Here is a 19,911-nt window from a genome sequence, read left to right as displayed (position 1 = left end):
GAGCTAAATAATATAGTGTTTTTACTAGAATTTTACATTCAGACAATGAACAAAATAATAAAAACATGTTGGTGACATTTTGTAACCTTTGATTTTACACTTGGCACCTCATATCTATCTACATTTAAAAAAAAATACACATTTAAAAAGGCTGCAAACTTTGAGGGAATCCAGCCAATCGAGTCCAGTTATTTCTGTGGTGCTTTGTGGACTGCATGAATGGCACCTTGTTATTCCACTTCAGCACCCTTTCCAAGAGCGCCTGGAAGTGCGCATGCGCCGTCAGAGCGCGCTACCGCAGACAGGGGGCGTGCACGCGCCGCTGTCTCCTCCACACAACCGCCGCACTGACTGCAACCTGCCAATGAGAGGAGGAGAGACAGACGGAGGAGAGAAAGACACGGAGGAACACAAGCTACCATTAAGGCTTTTTTTTCATCCTTATGAATCCCTACATATTTTTAGGAGGGTAGGGTGAATTCGGTGGATAAAAATAAAAAAAAAACTTGTTTTTTTTATCTTCTTTTTTTGTTTTTTTTCGTCTACGCAGTGGATGTTCTTTGAGCAGCAGACGCCCGAGCTTGCAAAGCAGGTGTGAGAGACAGCGGCGACCGCTCCTCTCCTTCCCTGTTTCCAAGGGGGAAATGTCGAGCGAGAAGCCGCTTTCAGCACCGCCGGGCTCCGCTTCCTCGCTCACGGACACAGACCGAGACTCCCACCCTCCTCCTCCTCTTCCTCCACCTCCTCCTCCTTCTCCGCCGCCGGGCTCCTCCGCTCCGCCGCAGCAGGTCGTCGCCACCGCTGCCGCCGCCGTCGCCGCGGGCGCTGGCTCCGGCTCCAACAACAGCGGGGAGAGGATGGTGTCCGCAGCCGGCTCCATGGTTCTCCCGGCCGGGGTGATCAACCCCAGCGTTCCGATCAGGAATATCCAGATGAAATTCGCCGTGCTGGTGGGCCTGATCCAGGTCGGCGAGGTTAGCAACAGGGACATTGTGGAGACGGTTTTGAACCTGGTGAGTGGATGCTTTGGAATAAATGTGATGAAAAAAAAAAAAAAAAAAAAAAGGATGAAGCCATCAGAAAAACAGAATGACTGCGCCCCAACTCGCTATGTTTTATTTACGATGCTCCACTCTGGTTGTGTGGCGTTCAAGCGGTGGAGGATGATGTCATTTATTTGTTCAGAGGATGTTAATGTTTTTTTTAATTTTACATCAAATGCACGAGGCAGAACGGTGCATGTGTGTGTGTGTGTGTGTTGGGGATATTAATTGTGTATTATTGCAAAGCCTGGAGAAGCTGAAAAGCATGTGACCTCACCAAGCATGTCTCTGAGGGTCGTTCAATCACCAGCCATTGTTGACTAAATGACCAGTTTGCAGTTAAAAAAAGAGCTTTTTAAACATGGCTGTAGTGTTCTTTACATTTTCTCTTGACCTCAATGGTCCGGAGTGATGCAGGAACCGACGGATGCGCGCGACACCACGAGCCGAAGCACTTCCCCCCCCCCTAAAACCGTGCAGGTGTACACGTCTGTCACCGGTTTAAACAAACTGATCGGACAAAGGCCGACTAGCACGATGCTATCCAGTGATGAGTGAGTGTGTGTCGGTGTGTGTGTGTGTGTAGGAGAATGGCTTCAAATTATGCACAAGGCCTATTGTTGCAGGCAGGGCCCTGCATCATCCTGTGCGCCAGAGGAGTGATGTATAGGTGGCTTTGAAGCGTTTGGTGGTTTGTATAACTGTGTGCATCACATAATGGTTATTTATGCTGCAGATATGGGCTGTTGCCCCCCCGCCCCATGTTCCATGATGGGAGGAATCTRAGGCCTTTCACCCAACACAACACATGGGAGGATTTAATCCAGCTGACTGACTGGTGTGGACTGTTATGAAACAGATGGGCAAAATGCACAGCAGATCCAGAAAGGAGCTTTAGGAGGATATGTGCTGCTCTCCCCCAACAACCCATTCATATTCAGGGTGTACTKTATGATTGGACCCAGCAGATAATGCTTTTTATGATTATTATTWAAAAAAAAGTATTTTAAAACCAAATATCAGTAAATAGGGTTTTGGCTATTTCTGGATTCCACCTTCCCAGTGGTCTGGTTTTATTTGATTTTGATTTTTATTTTTACACATTTGTCTCTCATCCTTCCTGATTCAGGTTATCACCCAATCAGTGATTGGTAGCTCTGCTCCCTCCAGTCTGGTCTCCACCCCCCGTGCAGGCCGATAACCATCCGCGGCACTCTCTCCGTCGTTCCGGAGGTGGGGGAGAGAGGAAGGAGAGATGCCGCATGCATAGGGCTGCTTTGGCCTGGCAGCACCACGCATTTAAAAGCAGGCAGGTGGAGAGAGGAGGAGGAGGGTGGTGGGAGGGTTTAAGGAGGGTGGTGGGGGGAGGAGGAGGTGGTAGGATGCTGCAGTGGCTATGTGCTCAGAAATCACCAGCTGATGCAGCGGTAGAAGGAAGGACCTGGGATTGGTCCACATCAGACCGGCGACGGGTAGAAGTGCATGGAGACACCTGAATGTCACGAGACGGGATGTGATTTTAAACAGTGTTTTAAAAATAAAAGCGTTCGTAACAAACTTGACTGAGCCARGGCATCTCTCCTCTCTGATTTCTTCTCTTTTACAGCCTTAGAAAAGGATTAAACTCACTTAGAGATCTAAATTAAAAACCCGATCAAGGGTCAACCTTTTATTCCTCCAGTAGTTTTGTGAATGTGTAATGTCAAGAAAATCATTCCCTTGTATTATTTTTTTTTATAAGCCAAAGTTTTATTTGAAAGTTTTTTTTTTTTAAATTTTTACTGGTTTCTAATGAAAACATTTTAACACAACCCATCAAAAACAACTAAACCCCTCCCCTTTAAATTCAAACAGCTCCTAACATTTCACTCTAAAACGACAGAAGAAAGCACAATATGGATCAAATAAATCCTGGCAGACATTTTGCAGCAGTGAAAACTACAGAGGAATTTGTCAGAGCATCTGAGGCATGGAAACTGTCAGGACAAAACATTTGTGTGTGTTTCAAATAGAAAACAGTTGACCACACTGATGAACAGAGTGATAATTAAGGATCTTGTGTGACGAGGAACTTATGGGACTCAGTGAATGTTCTGACCACTTTTTTTCCCCTCCACCTCAAAGTTTGACTGTATTTATCTCAACTCAAACAGATGCAAACTTTATTTTCTCTTTCTAAAAGTCGACAAATATATACTGCGTGAACTCTGCATTTGGTCTGTTTTGTTTTAAAGGAGACATATCCTGCTTTTAAATTCTTCTTTTTCACATTTAAATCCTTCCGTTGGGGTCAATATAAGTGTAACTGAAACGCTTTTGTCTGAATTCCTCCTTATTGTAACTCCACAAGCCCCTCTTTCACCATTTTTCTGAGGCGTGTCTCAGGACAACTCGTTTTGTGGCTGTTTCTTTAAATCCAAATGAGGCACTGCACGGAATGAAGACRAACAAATTGTAGTGGGCATTTCCAATGCAAAAACCATCATAGGAAATAGAGAAAACTGGGTTGAAACAGAATATAAAGAGAGAGACAAAATTTACTTTTTATGCACTCTTTGAGAGTCCAAGTACACACACAAAAATGAATTTTTTTTGGTTAAAAACGTAGATTTAGCATGAAATGTCCCTTTTAAATAAATGCACAACATAGACCCTTCTTTTCAGCACGTAGCTCCAGAGGCTGCATTAGAGTGGGGGAGGTTGTACTTAAGTGAGATGACTCCACTGGTCCTAGTTTCTGACCCTTTTAGCTGAACTGCTTCCACCCAAACAATTTGAAATGGTGAAAAAGATTTTTAGTCATATTTTTGCCAAGAAATTCATTTTATTTTGTTTGTGACAAATCAGTGAGAAAGCTCATGACATTTTATCGAGATCTTGTTACCTTAGTGAAAGCTTACCCGAAATGAACTCCTCAGTTTGTTTTTCATCTTTTTTATTTTTGCAAACACCTGCTTCTAGTCCTGGTCATTTAATTGTGATTGCYGCTCTGATGCAATTACACACAACCCCCACCCCAACACCCTGGCAAACTAAAAGCGCTATGTGTTGGTCACACAAAGCTTTTTCACTGGCAAAATCCTGAATTGGACAATCAGTTCTGGCTGCAAGGGCTGCCCAATAGTTAAGCCTGTTAGGGAATTCTGTTGCCCGGCTCCTTAATTAAAAGAGTTGAAACAAAGAGGTGCAGAGGCAGGAAGCCTCAGTGGTCATGCTGCTGCAACAATGAATCCGCTGTGACCCAAAAGCTGATCCATTATTCCAGTTAATGTGGGAGACCACAGCCTCCCGAGGCAATATTGTTCAGATCCGACTGAGTTTTGGGCGAGCAGATGGATTGTCAAATGTATGAAATACATCTGGTAAAAAAACAGGAGTACAATCTTTGGTGTAGATATTGCTGGTGATGAACTTTTGTGTACTATTTGTAAAGATTTATCTCTCCATAAAGGTATGCATGTTTTCATGACGTTTTGTACTAGTTTGTGCTTTCTCACCTCATGTTGTGACGATTTGGCCAAAGCTTAAACGTTATTACGCGCAATCTCATCCAATATCAGAAGATTTCAGGCTCAGTATGGCTGTGTCCAAAACGACAGGCCGGATCCTCCGGAGGACCCAGACTCCCCGGTCGCGGCGGGCCGCGTCCTTGGTAGACCGGGAAGACCGGAAAAAAAGAGTCTGTGAATTTGGACGGTCTAGCCTCCCCTCCTTACCCCGGCGTACGTCTTGTCACCTAGCAACTGTGACGATGCTAAACAAGCAAACTTAAATCAAAATTAGAAAAATATCAATACATTAGCATTATTAATATCACAAAACTATAAAATTAACTTAAAAGTATCATTTGAAGAACTAATTGACCCGCTGTAGGTTCATGTTTATTTCGCGTTTTTTATGACGAAAAAATAATATGTAAAAACATGTCCATACAAATGATAAAAGTATTAGAATTACAACCGCTAATTTTTTAAAATTTTTATATCACCGTATTTTTATTAAAAACGTATTCTTTTCTCTCGCTTCGTCCGCCATTACTAGCATAAAAAAAAAATCTCCGGTCGGGCCGCAATGCATTATGGGATATGCTGGGCCGGGAAGGATCCATCAGACCAGTCCTTCGATTCGGGTCAAAGGAAGGACGTATTTGTCGGCTGCATCGGAGGAGTCTTCGGTTTTGGACGTCCTTCGTCGCGGCGCTGTGACATATGCAGCCGACAATTCGACCTTCGGAGGACCCGTCCTGCCGTTTTGGACAGAGCCTATGTGTTGTGAATGACTCTCATCTATAACCACACCAAACTGCAGCACAATAGCTGTAATATTGACTTGGTTTTATGCTGCGTTCCATTTACATCGTATTCCTGGAACTGGTAACTGGTAGTGACGTCATTTCTCAACAAACCATATGAAACTGCATTCCAATTAGCCGACACTGCTACAATTTAAACAATGACAAAAAGAAAGCTCTACTACGTACGTCATGCAAATAAACATTGATTTTAATACGTACAATATTGCACAGAAAGCACACTACTTGTGCGAGTGATTAAACATGCACAAAAAAGTTAAGAAAGATAACTAACAGTAAAAGTTACGGAGTTAACTTTCTAAAGCTGCGAGTAGCTGCCATCTTGAAATCGAAACTGGGGGCAGTTTAATTTCTTCCACTATACGAGTGGGATATTACCACTGGAGCGGGCGTTCCAGTTTAATTCTACCAATGGGAACAGGGAAATTACCACTTCCCAGGACAACTGGAACACAGCAATAGTCACATTTTAAATTTAGTTTTCTATGGGAGCCATTTTTATTGGTTTGGCTCCAAAAATTAACAAGTTGTAGATGTACAATTAAGGATGGGTGATAAAACAAGATATAATCACGATAGACACCTGATCAGTGTCAATAGAAAATGCACCCAATAGAATGTTGATAATTTCAATGAACTCCGATCCAGGATGGCATGGCCTTTTAGCTTTAGTTGCTTGATCTCYCATGGCCCAGCTAAGCAAGGTTGGAGGCATCAGCTAATTCACTCTTTAAGCTAGCAACAGCCTGCTGAGTAACGCGCAGCTGCAATTTCATGTTTTGCCTCATAACTGCTTAAAAATAAGAGAATGATGTGGAGTGAAAGGAAAAAATGATGCAACAGCTCGAGAGGAAATTGTGGATGAAAGAGGCAAGCTTGGCACAATTCTTTCAGCTTTTTTCTTCTGGTCGTTATTTCAAATAAGTAAAATAAAAACATAATAAATAATTATCAATATCTAATTTCCCTCTGGGATCAATAAAGTATTTTTGAATTAAATTGCATTGAATTGAATGACACGCTTATATCCTAATCCATTTTTTTAGCCGTATCGCCCGGTCCTATGTATAACCATTGATGACTTTCTGAAAATGTTATTAAAATCCATCCTGTGGTTCATGAGATATTTTACTAACAGAGTTGTCTCCAAATAGGTAACTGTAAAATTAAAAAACAAAACAACAAAAAAAAAAAACGATTTTCATCAATCTTAGAGAATCAGTCTCACTTCCACTCCAAATTTTAGGTCAGTATCTGCAAAACTGATCATGTTATTAGTATTTTGTGTTTTTAAGGTATTTTGTCTGTGGCAGGACTCTCACAGAAAAAGGCGAAAACATTATTACCTTTGCCTTTGGCCACAGGCAATGGAGAAAATAAATGGAAATGCAAAATAAATTATTTTTTGCCAGAATTTGGACAAGTTTTACGTTCATTGTTGTGCAAATAGTATGTTCAAATATATGTAATCATAGCTCAAACAGTGCATGCAGTGGAACCTCATAAAAATATAAATAAATACATTTATGTTGACAGAATTTGTTGAGTGCTGGCTGCAAGCTGCTCCAGTATTATGATCAGCAAGGCATCACAGTTGTCAAGGCAACACTCCTCTTTGCCTGCATCCAGATACTGGACCCCCTGGCGTTGTTTTCCACTTCCGGACTTCTCTGCTGCAGCTCTGCTCTCCACACATCACTAATATTACTCCATCTGATTCGAGGGGCTGGGCACCACACAACAATAAGTGAGGCATCATTAAGCTTAGTTTGTTTACATGTGGTTAATAAATTCATTTAGCTTATTATCACATTTCCCAAAGGAGGTTTTGTTGAGCTGGGATCTGGAATATTTCAAGACCATGATGAGCGATTAATGATGTCATTTTCATACCTCGCTGCTCCTCGTAACAGTTGAAATTTTTATGTATTTTTTATTTATTCTTWGTTTGTGTGTTGTATTGAACCACTAGACTTATTTTAACGAAAAGTTCAAAAATTAATCATGATCTACATCTGCATCTACAACTGATTATCTTTTTTGAGTCAAACCAATTCGAGTGGACAACCTTAGTACCCACAAAAAGGGGCTACCTCTTAATCAATTTTATTATGTTGAGCTAAAATTGTTTTAGTAACACTCAGTAGCTGTGTTTCCATTGCAAATGTGCGCAAAAATTTGTCAGTATTCTGTTGATGTCGAAAARACACAGTTTCGCAACTGCGGTGTTTCCATTAAGTAAGAAATGCTATTAAAGTCACGTGAATATGTTTGTTCTCATGATAAGTCATTACAAACATGGAGGCAATGGATGTAAACACATAGCATGTTGCTACCGCGACACTAGCGCTCATCATCAGAGGGGACGTCGGCGTCTTTTATCGAGGCTTTCCAGAGACAAGTCCCTACTTGGCAGCAGCTACGTATGCTGTGTTTTGGGGAAATAGTACCGTAGTCAGTGAGTTTACTATTTACTTTTACATTTTCTATGATCTTACTACTACTTCTACTTCCTGTTGTCTTCTTCGTCATCGTCTTTTTCACCAGTAGAAACAGCCGGTTCTTGATCACGTGACTCCCGTAATGCGAAAAAGTGTTTCCATTGCAATTTTGCGAAAAACACCAATTTCGATATGGCCGAAAAATCTCCTCATCCTAGCGTAAAAAACATTTTGTCGAAAAACGTAATTTTTTCGAAATTGATGTGTTTCCATTGAGCAAATTTATTTTCGAAATTCTAATTTGTGCATTTTTATGGTCAATGGAAACGCAGCTAGTGGTTGTGTCCAAATTCAGAGATGCATCCATCGAAGGACCTACCTGGTCTATTTACAATACAGGTGGGTGATATTGGGTATTTTGGTATCAATCTGATACCAAGTAATTACATGGCTAATATAGCCAATTCCTTTACAAATGCTTGTCGTGCTCATTGACAAATGCTATAATTTTGCCTTAGTTCATCATGTATGATGAAACAGGACAAAGATTTTAGGCAAATGAAATTGTTTTGTATTGACTAGCTGGGTGGCTTGGTAGTTTAGTTGGTACTGTTACCTCTCAGCAAGAAAGTTCCCAGATGGAATCCCGACTGGGGACCTTTCTGGGTAGAGTTGGCATGTTCTCTCAGTGCATTCGTGGGTTTTCTTTGGCCACACCAGTTTCTTCCCACAGACAAAAAATCCATGACTTTTGGGCAAATTGGTAACTCTTAATTGTACCTGGGTGTGAGTGAGCTAGTTGTTTGTCTCTGTGTCTCTATGATTGACTTGCAGCCTATTCAGGATGTACAGTATCTTCGCACAGTGATTGCTGGATAGGCAACAGTGATCCCCGTGACCCTGAAAGGAAGAAGTGGGTAGAAGAGAGTGGATGGATAGACGCTAGTGGAAAATAAAAAAGAAGCAACAATGTAACAAAAACTATAACAATGTCAACAACACAACAACAAAAAATAAAAGCTTTCCATTGCACATGGGCCTAATAATGACTAACTCCAAACGATTCAGAGTCTCTGCATTGACTTTATTTTTTACTTTGTGAAAAATAAAGATTGAGATTGCATTTAACATTATTTTCCAGGTTTGACCAAGACAGTAAGGAAGTAATCGTTATTTTCAGGCTGTTTGTATCATTCCTTTAAAACTAGTCCTTTTTTTCTGACTGAATAGATTATTGGTCAGTCGTTTCTCCTCTCAGATTTTTTTTACTTGACATGTTTTCCCTGTAGGAAGCTGGGTGAGCAGCAGTGTTTGTTGAAGTAATGGGTGACATGTGATGTATCTATTTGAAGCATACTGTCACATCTATTCTTTACTCAAAGACTCCAGCCAAATTTCAAAAGCATCTTTAGTCAGTGCTGTCAGTCCCAGTGCCTCCGTGCAGCACCAGGTGTGCTTATTTATAGGCCCGACTGCTTTTTTTGGAATCAAAACAACATGTTTTTGTCTGACGTAGAAATCGATTGGCGACTAGGTGTTCAGTGTTTTTTCCTTCTCTCACTTAGCATCTGCCTTGGTCGTATGAATACCTTCTGGTAGTGTCACTTGAAGTCCCTTTGTAGGTGCCCCGCTGAGTCTCTGTTTGCAAACGTCTCATTATCCTTGTCCACGTGCGGCGCTATCTTCAAGGTCACCAGTCCAGAGTCACTAAGTCAGTGTCAGAAACGACATTGACAGGCATGATGGGAACTGAAACCTCAGCACGCACACATTCAAACACTACACCAATCAAAACTCAGACTAACGTTCTGATTTTATTGTTCCTTCGTGAATAAACTAAATGAAAAGCCTACCACTCATTGAGGAAATGCGAATCGCCTGCTGCACATTAAATAGGGCTTCACAATATTGACATCATTTTTTCTAACCCTGTGTATTGTAATGTGAAAAAATACCAGAATTTTCAATAGATGGCTTGAATAAAACTTGAAGTTCAGCTGCCATTGAATTGACGATGAACCTGCACCAATCTTACCTCTTTTTTGTGCGCGATACAAGCATGTTTTTATCTGTATTTTAGAGCTATTCTTGTTATCCTTTTATTGTGCTGGGACCTGAATACATATTTMCTTCTATTATGTGCAAATGTGAATTGTGTTTTACCACCTAAAGTGTTGCCTCTGTGTTGATCTTGGTTTCCGATCTTTAAAATATTTTACGTCTTTTCCTCCAGTTCTTCCTCATTTTTTGTCAAGATTCTTGTCATCTTCTTCCACAGTTTTAAAAGTGACCGACAATGCTTCTACAAAAAACATTGCCATTATTGTCTCAGACTTTTCGCTTTTTTGACACTAAGTAACCCACTTTGAAAATAAAACTTAAAAAATAAAATAAAAAGCTGGGTTAAAACCGGGATGTGTGACTTAAATTTGTCACCTGTCCAGTCTTCAAAACTATTCTGATGTACATAACGTTTTTTAAAGGAAGTACTTTTTAAAATTTTGTTATACAGTATATGGCATCAACCGCAGCTTGGTGTAAACAACAGAACAAGACTGAGTTTAATCAAAGAGTTCTTGTTGCTGCCCTGCGGCTGTAAACTTGGAGCACGAGCTGCCTGTTACCTGCAGCGCTCATAATCTGCTTCTGTGTTCATACAGAGGAAAACAATGAGTCACTGTGTGCAGCACAGCCCAGCAGATAATGTCCCACTAAGAGACTTAAACAGCACTTTTAGTAATGTTCTGCTAATGTGGCTGTTGCATGGTGGGGACAGACATGTTTTTATAATGAATTTTTGACAAGATATTTTGCACCTTTTAAAATTATTAGCAATGCACAAAAACCGCTGAGTCAGTGCGGTTTTTGTGCTATTGAATTGGGTACGAAAATTTTTAAAAAAAATATAAAACATTTTATTTTAAAAGTTATTTATAATGTGTTCTCAGTTGTTACTGACTGACTCATTTTTGTTAGAGGCAACAGGCTRGAATGTGTATTTGATGTATTTGTACATTTTAAGTGCAATCTGTTTCCAGTTTGAGCTGATGTGGATCTCAGAGCATCGCTTTTCTAATTCACCAACAGGAATACCAATGAAAACAAAGTAATACATTTTTATTTTGTTCACAAAAAACTCTCATAAGTAGTGTTGTCTCGATACGGATACTGATATAGGTATTTGATATCTGATACTCAGAACTACCAATACAACAATCAATACCAGTATCAATACTCAGTTAAATGTGTTACAGTTGACATTTTAAGTTGAGAGAAAATTTTGTTATTTTTATTTAGGCAATAATATTGTGCTGTAAAAATGATTTTATTCAGTCAGAGAGGCTGTGGGCCTATAAGGATGGCGAGCCACCTTGTTTTAAATAAAATAAAATGTGTTTTTAAAGTAGTAGTACTTGGTATTAGTGAGTACCCAAATTGAGGTCCTTGTACTCTTAGAAAATCTGGTATTGGCAGACCCCTTCATATTTTTTCTTTTTTTTTTATCACACATATAAATAAAACATGCATAGATAAGCTTCAGATCTAGACCACAAAGAGGTTCAACTTGAGAATGTTTAAGAAAGTTTTCTAAACATAAAACCTTTTTCTTTTCCTATTCGTTATGTTTTACAAGTTATGGATAAACACAACATTGAACTACAGTATTTATTAAAATATAATACGTAAAATTAAATCCATAAAATCATCCATAAAGACGGGGGGTAGTACTATATTTGGATAAATATATTACTTATATCTTTTAACTGAAATATTGGCTTCATTCACAAAATGCCTGAGTCTGGAAATGAGACCATGACGTAAAAAGCAGTTGAAGCGAGCTTATCTCTGATACTCCTCCGTGCCTCAGAGCGAGATAATAACAGATCCAGGCAGGTGACATGATGTGAAAAAGAAGTATTCCTGCACCTTAGTAATGATAACRAACTAATGACATTAGCGTGCGACCGGGCCGCTCCTGGAACAACAAACACATGTTCTTCTGTAATGGCTGCCGTCTACCAGTGTTCTGAAAAAGTTTGTATCCCTGAAAAAAACGTTTCCCTACCAGAGGGGGCGCTCGCAAGTAGGAAGTAATCTGCTTTTCCCCCAGAAGAGGGTTCAAATCTCATGTGAAGTCTCTGACTTTTGTGCTGGTGCATCCTGGTGGACTATGTGTAAAATGCCAGAATTCATATGATGCTGCTACAGCTGATATACTGTATTTGTTATCAACATACCTTTTAGTACATATGTTGTTAAAATAAAATGAACAGTCCAATGATCATTTTACTGATACGTATAAAGACTGCCAAGGCTGAAAAATCTTGAAGTCTGTATGAAATTGGAGGTAGTTAGAGGATTAAATTTGTTATGCTTTTTTAGCTCAAAAAAGGGTGGGGTCGTATTATACATGAGATCGTATTAAACACGAATAAATACGGTAATTGTATTTAAAATGCAAAATTGTCATAAATCAAATTTTAAACCAGCAGAACTGTTTGCAAATTTTGTATTCATGAAGGAAAGCCGCAAACATTACTCACATTGTAGGCTAGTGTTTCTTCAAATAAACAAATACAAATGGAAATAATTAGTAATTTCTCTTTAGAAATGTCTCAGGATGAGGATGCCTGTTTTGTTTGTCTGCTCCAAGCGTTTTCCAGTTCTCTGTAAAATGATGTCGGGGATATTTTTGGGGAGATTAGCTGCGCTAAAGCTTCAGAAAGGCTTAGTCTGTTTGCACCAATTGAGTCTGCAGCRTCAGCATCAACAGTGAAAGTGGTGCTGGTCCTGACCCAAGGAACAAAAGGAAATGTTTTTACTTTGGGCTGACCTGCCACTTTATCTGCTCCTCACTCACACACGTATCAACAAAGAAATGGAGGATGGAGGGTGTGGCTTCCTCTGCAAGGTCATGGATGACTTTGTTATCTATCACACAGCTGGGTTGTTCCGACCCCTCTGAGCCAGAGAGAAGAAGAGAGTGGAAATAAAAAAGATACTTGAGGAATTCTCATTTAATTTAAAAGAGTAATTGTTGCATGGCTCGATCTCAGCTGCTGTGACACCAAATTTTAGTTGAGTATCTGTAAAATTAACCGTGTTATTGCCATTTTTGTGTAAGCTAATCTTGATTAGCTGCAGTGGCCATCTTGTTTTTGATATACTTCAAAAATTTGTCAGCTGTAGAGTAACTTCAGTAACTACTTCCTACAAGTTTCATTACAATCCATCTGGTGGTTCATGTTATTTTTCTAATAGACAAACAAGGTTGAGTTTTATTTAAAAATGTTGCACAATGAGTAGCACTTGGAGTATGTGCTGTGAATGTCTTTTGGCTACAACCACACAATATTTTAACAAGATGTACTAAACAGGAACTATACATTAGCCATTTTTGTTTTTGCTAAGGTCCTTTAGCTTCGACAGCCACCTTGAATTGAGTTGGCTTCGAAAGGTGTACATTTAAAGATTATTTCCTAAACATTCAATTAAAATCAGTTCTGTGGTTCTTGAGCTATATTGCTAATGGATTAGACAGACAAAATCAATATTTCAAGCATAGCTATCAAGACAGATTAAAAGGAGGTAAACCAAGGCAAGCAAAATGATGAGGAAGGAATAGTGAAAGGTCTCCACTTCGGGTGCTGTTTGTTCTTCGGTGTACCACAGGCTAAGTGGTATGATGTTCAGTAAGGGGTCTGATGTGCTCTGCGCCACCTGTGGAGCCTCATCACACTGGAGGTATCACTCCTCTCCCCGTGACAAAGGACTGAAATATAGCCTCATAGACCAGGAATGTGCAACTTAAATGATGGAAGGGGCCACAATTTTTTGTCGACATTACTAGAGGGCCACATAGTGCTGCACACTGACCCAAATGTAATAAACCTGCCATTTAAAAGGTATGTACAAAAAAAAAATCAAAAATTGGGATGGTCACTTCGGTGGGCCGGACGAAAGTCACCCACAGGCCAAATGTGGCCCGTGGACTGTCAGTTGCTTATCACCCTAATAGGGGGAGGGTGCACGGTTTTGTATTTGTATTTTTGTACATTTAATGTTTTAATTGGACTTTTTTATATATCATCAGTCATCTGTTTGGGGGGGGGAGTTAGACTCCACCTTTGCAAATTCTGCAGTCACAGCCTCAAAACACCACGTCACACCGGACAAATTATAGAAACGATTTCCACCAATACCCAGCAACGTGCCCAATTAAAAGCAAAAATGTCAAGTTGTTCCTTCAACGATGAGCCTCGTCACCCCTAAATCCTCTTAGTAGCATTTTTCTCTCATTGTGATCTGCTTTAAAAGGAAAGAAATCTTTTATGCGGCGAAAAGCTGATTTCTGCCAGTTTCATTATAACTTCTGTTTCACTCTCCTCAACTTGCATTATGCCGTGATTTGTGTTAAAACTCTCAAGTCTGATTTAAAGGGTGAATGTGAGGAAATATCTTTGCTAAACTCTTCACCTCCTCGTGTCCTAAAGCGCCTCAGTTCTGCCTCGCTCCTATGAAATCCTTCTCATCCTTCGTTAGCTGCCATTTCCAGATGGTTGGAATTTTATTTTATTTTTTTTCTCTCCCAAGGATAAGCCATACGAGATTTTAAGTGAGGTATCTTTCCTGCAAGTTGGGGGTGGGGGTTGGGGAGAAAAGAACGAGGAATGAAGCTTGACGACACAGTTTGCATCGTTTCCTTTCCTTATCCCCTTCGAAGCACATACATCCTGCAAACCCCTGGGTGTAATCTGCTCCCTGACTCCCCAGCTGGGTGAAGCCGCTGGTGAATGATCCCTATTATGAGGAGGTAATGGAGGTGTCTGCAGTGTCATCATTCTCTGCTTTCCTTTCTCTCCTCTCCCACGTTTTTGAGAAAATCTTGTGAGCGACTGTCTATTGTGACGCAAATGAGCGCCATCACCTTTTACCTTTCTCTGGCGGGGCTTTTGTAATCGTAGATGATGGATTGATGAGGAAGATGCAGGAAGATGACATCAGGCCAAAAATAGCTCAAAGGCTAAAAAAGAGGTTTCATTTGACTGCATAGGATATTCTTTACCACCGAGACACACACCTCCCATTGTAACCCTTTTACTGCAGCAATTATACTGAATAAAATACATTTGGTAGATTATATGATGGAAACACACACATCATGTGCAATATATGTCCCCTGCCACTGAAGTGTGAATTTATTCACAGCTAAACGAAGCATTCACATTCAGCAATTGCTTCTCGTATCATGGCTTCCACAGACTTACTGTAGTTGTTTATTTGAAACAATGGGCAGATTGAGGGGATAATCCTGTAGTGGCACACCAAAACCAAAAGGCTGAAATTATAAATATCAGGAGTTTTATTTTGCTCCTGTCATATATAAACTATTAGGAAACATATTTATAAGGGCCATTGCCCCCCTGGCCCCTCCCTTAGTGGTGCCCTTTTTCCAGTATTATGAAAAAAATATCTGCTGTTTAGAATAAATCAAAATGTCAAAAAGAAAAAAAAAGTAGGTCCTCTAGATGGGTTCTTTAGTGAAATGTTTCGTCTCTCCAAGAGACTTCTTTAGTCTGATGAGTTTCAAGTGAACTCAGCCTTATAAGCCCTGCCTCCACATGGTGGACAAACAGGTTAGTCATATGTAAAAGAGGGCCATCGCCTAACAACAGGCTTGATTAGCTCTATTGTTCATAGAGGGTCTTGTGCCCCATCATCTGACTTATTGGTTTGGATGCTTCAGCTGTGGTTATTTGGTGTTTTGTTATGTAAATGTAGTGTCTGCAAGCGGGGCTCGACRTCCCCTTGTTTTTGTCCCTCTTTCCCTCTTTGTGTTGGGTATCATTGGGGCCCTGATTCACAACTTTTGCTCACAGGGGGCTGAGTCATACTTGCAATAACCRCATTGTAGGAGGAGGACAACTGGACATGAAGGCCTCCACCTCTGTTTAATGGTGGACGGTTTTTCTTCACAAAGATGGCTTTCTTTAGTCTTCTCTCAAACTAACATTCCTCTCTATCAAGGATGAGAACATTTTCATCCCTGAAAGAGTGACTGCTGGCCTGTAGATGAGTGTAAACTGTAGAGTCCTGGCCTGTAGATGAGTGTAAACTGTAGAGTCCTGGCCTGTAGATGAGTGTAAACTGCAGACTCCTGACCTGATGATGTAACTCGTCTGTGCTGGCTCATTCTTTTGAACAGTGGCTGTTTTGTTTCCCCATTGTATAACTGATCACAGTCCACCTGACAACAGCATATATTATATTGCTCTATTTTTGCCGGGGAACTGGATCTTTGGGGTGAACTAATCTTTGTCGTAACATGTTTTGGGGTTTGAAAGCCAAAATCTAAAATGTCCATCTATAAACCTAAGGTGACTCAGTTCTTGAATTTGGTCTAAGAATTAAAGTGATGGTTCAGATCTCTTTAAGTGGGGTTCTACTGGTTGTGATTGTGGTAAAAATTTGCTGTTGTTTATGTACTTGTGACTTGCATGAATAGGATTAGTTGTAGCACTGAAACGGGCATAAATTTTCTGCTGAAATAACAATGCTATCAAACATTAGCAGTGTAAAGATTTATTCAGTGGTTTTCACATAAACTGCCACAAAGTTGTTGAGAAAGGAGTTGTTGTAAGATGCCAGCAATCCACTTTAATTTTGGCCTCACTCACTAGCTGTAAGCTCATAAGGTAGACTAGGCGGTATGACCCAAATTTTATATCACGGTATTTTCAAAATTACACCGGTTTCATGGTATTTGACAGTATTTTTTTTCCTCACAGCTCAGCTGATAATAAAATGTACAAACTTTGCTTATTGACTTTTTTCTTTTACTGTACCTCTCTCCGTATCACTGTTTCCCTCCTCTTGTACATCTTTTCTTCTTTGACTGGTTGTGGACAGTAATCATGCATTTAGGTCCAATCGTGAAGGGTTGAGACAAAATCATTATCTGGTCTATCGTTACGTGTTAATAAAACTTAAAAGGACGACTCACCTTGCAAACCAGTCAACTCCGCTACACTACAAAACTACTTCCCCCCGGGCTTTTCACAATAGAAGCACATTAGAGTCTCCATGCAATAACGTCTCCATTATAACGTACCGCGTTAAATCTAACCATGCATGTCACTGAAGAGTTGTTTGCTACATTTAGGGATGGTGAAAACGGGATGTTTTTTTTTACGTCAGACTATATAAGCAGCTGAAACACCACCCGCCGCCAGTTGTTCCAACAGTAACATTAGAATGCTAACGGGCTTAGCGGTGCTGCGAGGAAATATGTCCTCCAGGAAACAATTCACTGGAGGCCGCGACAAAACGTTCCGCATGTGTTCAGGCTATTTACACCGGTGTTCTGAAAATTCATATCATAACAAAAATAAAAACCGGTTTTCAGTACAAAACGGTATACCGCCCAGCACTATCATAAGTCCAGTTGGAAATAAACTCTTTTTGTCCAAACTGATGTTGTTCAGAGTATTATTATCAATTGTTCAGAACCTTTCCACAGAACCTCACTTTAAATGATATATTCTATTTTACGCTATATCTTTGCAATATTAATATTGCACACAATGATTTTGCAATATTGGTAAATCTGCAAGCCATTGTGCAACCCTGGTTATATTCAGGATGAATTTTTTTCCAACACTAATTGGAATAAATTATTTTTGAATCTTAGGTTCTATAGGACGGGTGAGCTCTTGTTAATATTTTTCATTTTTGCTTTGCTCCTCGTTTCCAAGGAGTGAATAGCTGCTTCATGCTATTGTGTCTGGCTCTTCATGTGCCTGCTTGTGTTTTGTCCTGAAATACGTGCAGAGTCTGTGAGGTGGTGAGAGGGTGGGGCCTGTGTGGAACATAGGGCATGCGGCGTTTGGATCCAAACCAATGCTCAAACGCTGATGTTTGTGTGTGTGTGAGCATTTGTTTCTGTCTGGCACCCTGACCGCGTGCTAATATTTGAGTTCTAACGAGCCACTTCGTTAGAATTACCTGCATCCCGGCGTGTTCCGAAACGAGCGCTCCCTTAGCCCCATGCTTTAGTCTCCCACACCTTACAGATTTTCTCTGGCAGTGCTCAGACTCACACACATGCATAAAAATTCACAAGCTTCTCTCTCCCTTCTTGTAGCCCACATCATTGCCTGGCAGGGCTGATTTTATATTCATGCTGGCCTACTTTGCCTCTCTGCTTTGGCTCTACACACATGCATCCCACATCTGCTTTACTGAAAGTAGCTATTCATCATGCTGCATACTGCAGTGGCCGAAGGTTGATTAGAGCTAACTTTCTACTGTGTGTGTTTGTGTTTGTGCAACTTTGTACATTAGACACCTAACATTTTTTTGCTTTGCTCATATGTACCCTGCAGCCTAGACAACAGCGTCTGTAGTCGTAACAAGTCATTTAACACCACATTAGGCTGGTTAGTACATCTACACTCTGTGTCGAGCCACAACGTTGCCTACTTTTTCTTATTTCCATCAGTACTCTGCATGCAGGGCACTGTAAATCAGAACTGCATGTTCTTCCTGTTAAATAGACTTCAACAAGTGATTACAGAGGAGAATTATTGTCTCAAAAAGGTTTAATTTGATAAATCTGTATATTTCAAAGAAGGAAAATGGACAGGTTTGATTGTTCATATCAGCAAGAGCAATAAAACCAGGTTCTGATCTGTGGTGTCAATATTTCAAATCAGAGCTATGTGTGCCAGTTATTGTCCAAAACTAATGTGATTTTTTTTATCAGTGTGTGGTGCAATGTTAAATGCCATGTAAAATATTTTTGCAGTTTAAGTTGACTTCTCCGATCTGTTGAAGTGGGGGATTATAACTCTGAATAGTTTCATATTGGAGGGTTAAAGTTTGATTCTGACTGGCTTTTACATTGTCATCCTCTGATATTCTTGCAACAAGTGGACTGCACAATACAAGGCTGAAAAAGTGAATAAAAACGTTCATAATGGAAACACAAGTATGGCATTGTGGGTCTCTTGTTTTGTCCCTATACAAGCAGTACATTAAGTCCGACTCCTTTATGGTGGGAGTTTGGACTCCCGATTCTGTTCATAATTTCTGTGGAGAGAATTTCTCGGTGCAGCCAGGGGGCAGAGGGAGTCTGTTCCGGTGGCCTCAGGATTTCATCTCTGCTGTTTTGCAGATGATGTGGTTCTGTTCGCGTTATCGTGCCGTGATCTTCAGCTCTCACTGGAGAGGTTCGCAGCTGAGTGTGAAGCAGCTGGCATGAGGGTCAGCACCTCCCAACCTGAGTCCATGGTCCTCAGTCAGAAAAGGGTGGATTGCTCTCTCCAGGTTAGAGATGAGATTCTGGATAATAGATGGATGGATAATGGCAACACAATGGATTTAACGTATGATGATACTTCTGCGCCAGTTTCAGACTTTATTGTTATTTTCCATATGAATAATAGATAAAATGTGCTACTAGGAATACATTTATAATGTCAGAGTTCCCAAGGATCCTTTAAAAAGCCTTAGGCCTTAACTAGCCTTAAATGACTTAAACCAATCTTTCAGATGTCTTAAAAATGTTAACACATTATAAGTTTGTAATTTTTCTCAAATATTGAAATAATTGGGAACATTTATATTTTTCAATAATTTGCCAAATGCTTTATGTTTTGTGTTAAACATTTGGTTAAAATTGTTGCTAATTGGGTTTTTCCTGTTTATTGTGAAGTTGGTCTAAAATTTAATTTCAGGCGGCCTTAAAGATGTCTTAAAAAGTCTTAAATTTAACTTGGCTTAAGCTGTAGGAAGCCTGCTGTTTCATGACCCACAGTGGAGTCTTGACCCCAAATTTGAGAACCACTGATCTATTGGATAATTCTATAATAACTCATTCCCAACTTTGCTCAGAATTCTTCTCAGATGTTTCTTTCCTAACCTCTCTGCTGGTGGCTCGGTGAAGATTAATGTCTTTCCACATGTTACTGGGGTTCAACCTTTCCTCTTTGTTCACTCTCAAATGTTGAGGACCAGGCAGTGGTGGTGATGAGTCACCGAGATTCCCCTCAGATCACCCTCTAACTCCCCCCTCCACACACACACACACACACACACACACACACACACACAC

The 19,911-nt window shown here is 40.2% G+C and overlaps 1 protein-coding gene across 1 annotated transcript in view; it reads left to right on the top strand.

Moving 5' to 3' along the window:
* Positions 1 to 331: 331 nt before the first annotated feature.
* The window catches only part of nbeaa (neurobeachin a), a gene marked incomplete in the record, with an annotated part of 147,512 nt that continues 127,932 nt past the window's right edge, over positions 332 to 19,911 (top strand). Inside the window, 1 exon segment of the mRNA XM_014003308.1 lies at positions 332 to 1,013. Within this exon segment, the coding sequence (XP_013858762.1) occupies positions 645 to 1,013 (369 nt within the window).

The sequence above is a fragment of the Austrofundulus limnaeus genome, unplaced genomic scaffold (assembly GCF_001266775.1).
Source record: "Austrofundulus limnaeus strain Quisiro unplaced genomic scaffold, Austrofundulus_limnaeus-1.0 Scaffold17, whole genome shotgun sequence".
Lineage (NCBI taxonomy): Eukaryota > Metazoa > Chordata > Actinopteri > Cyprinodontiformes > Rivulidae > Austrofundulus > Austrofundulus limnaeus.
This window is presented reverse-complemented; position numbering and strand designations above follow the sequence as displayed.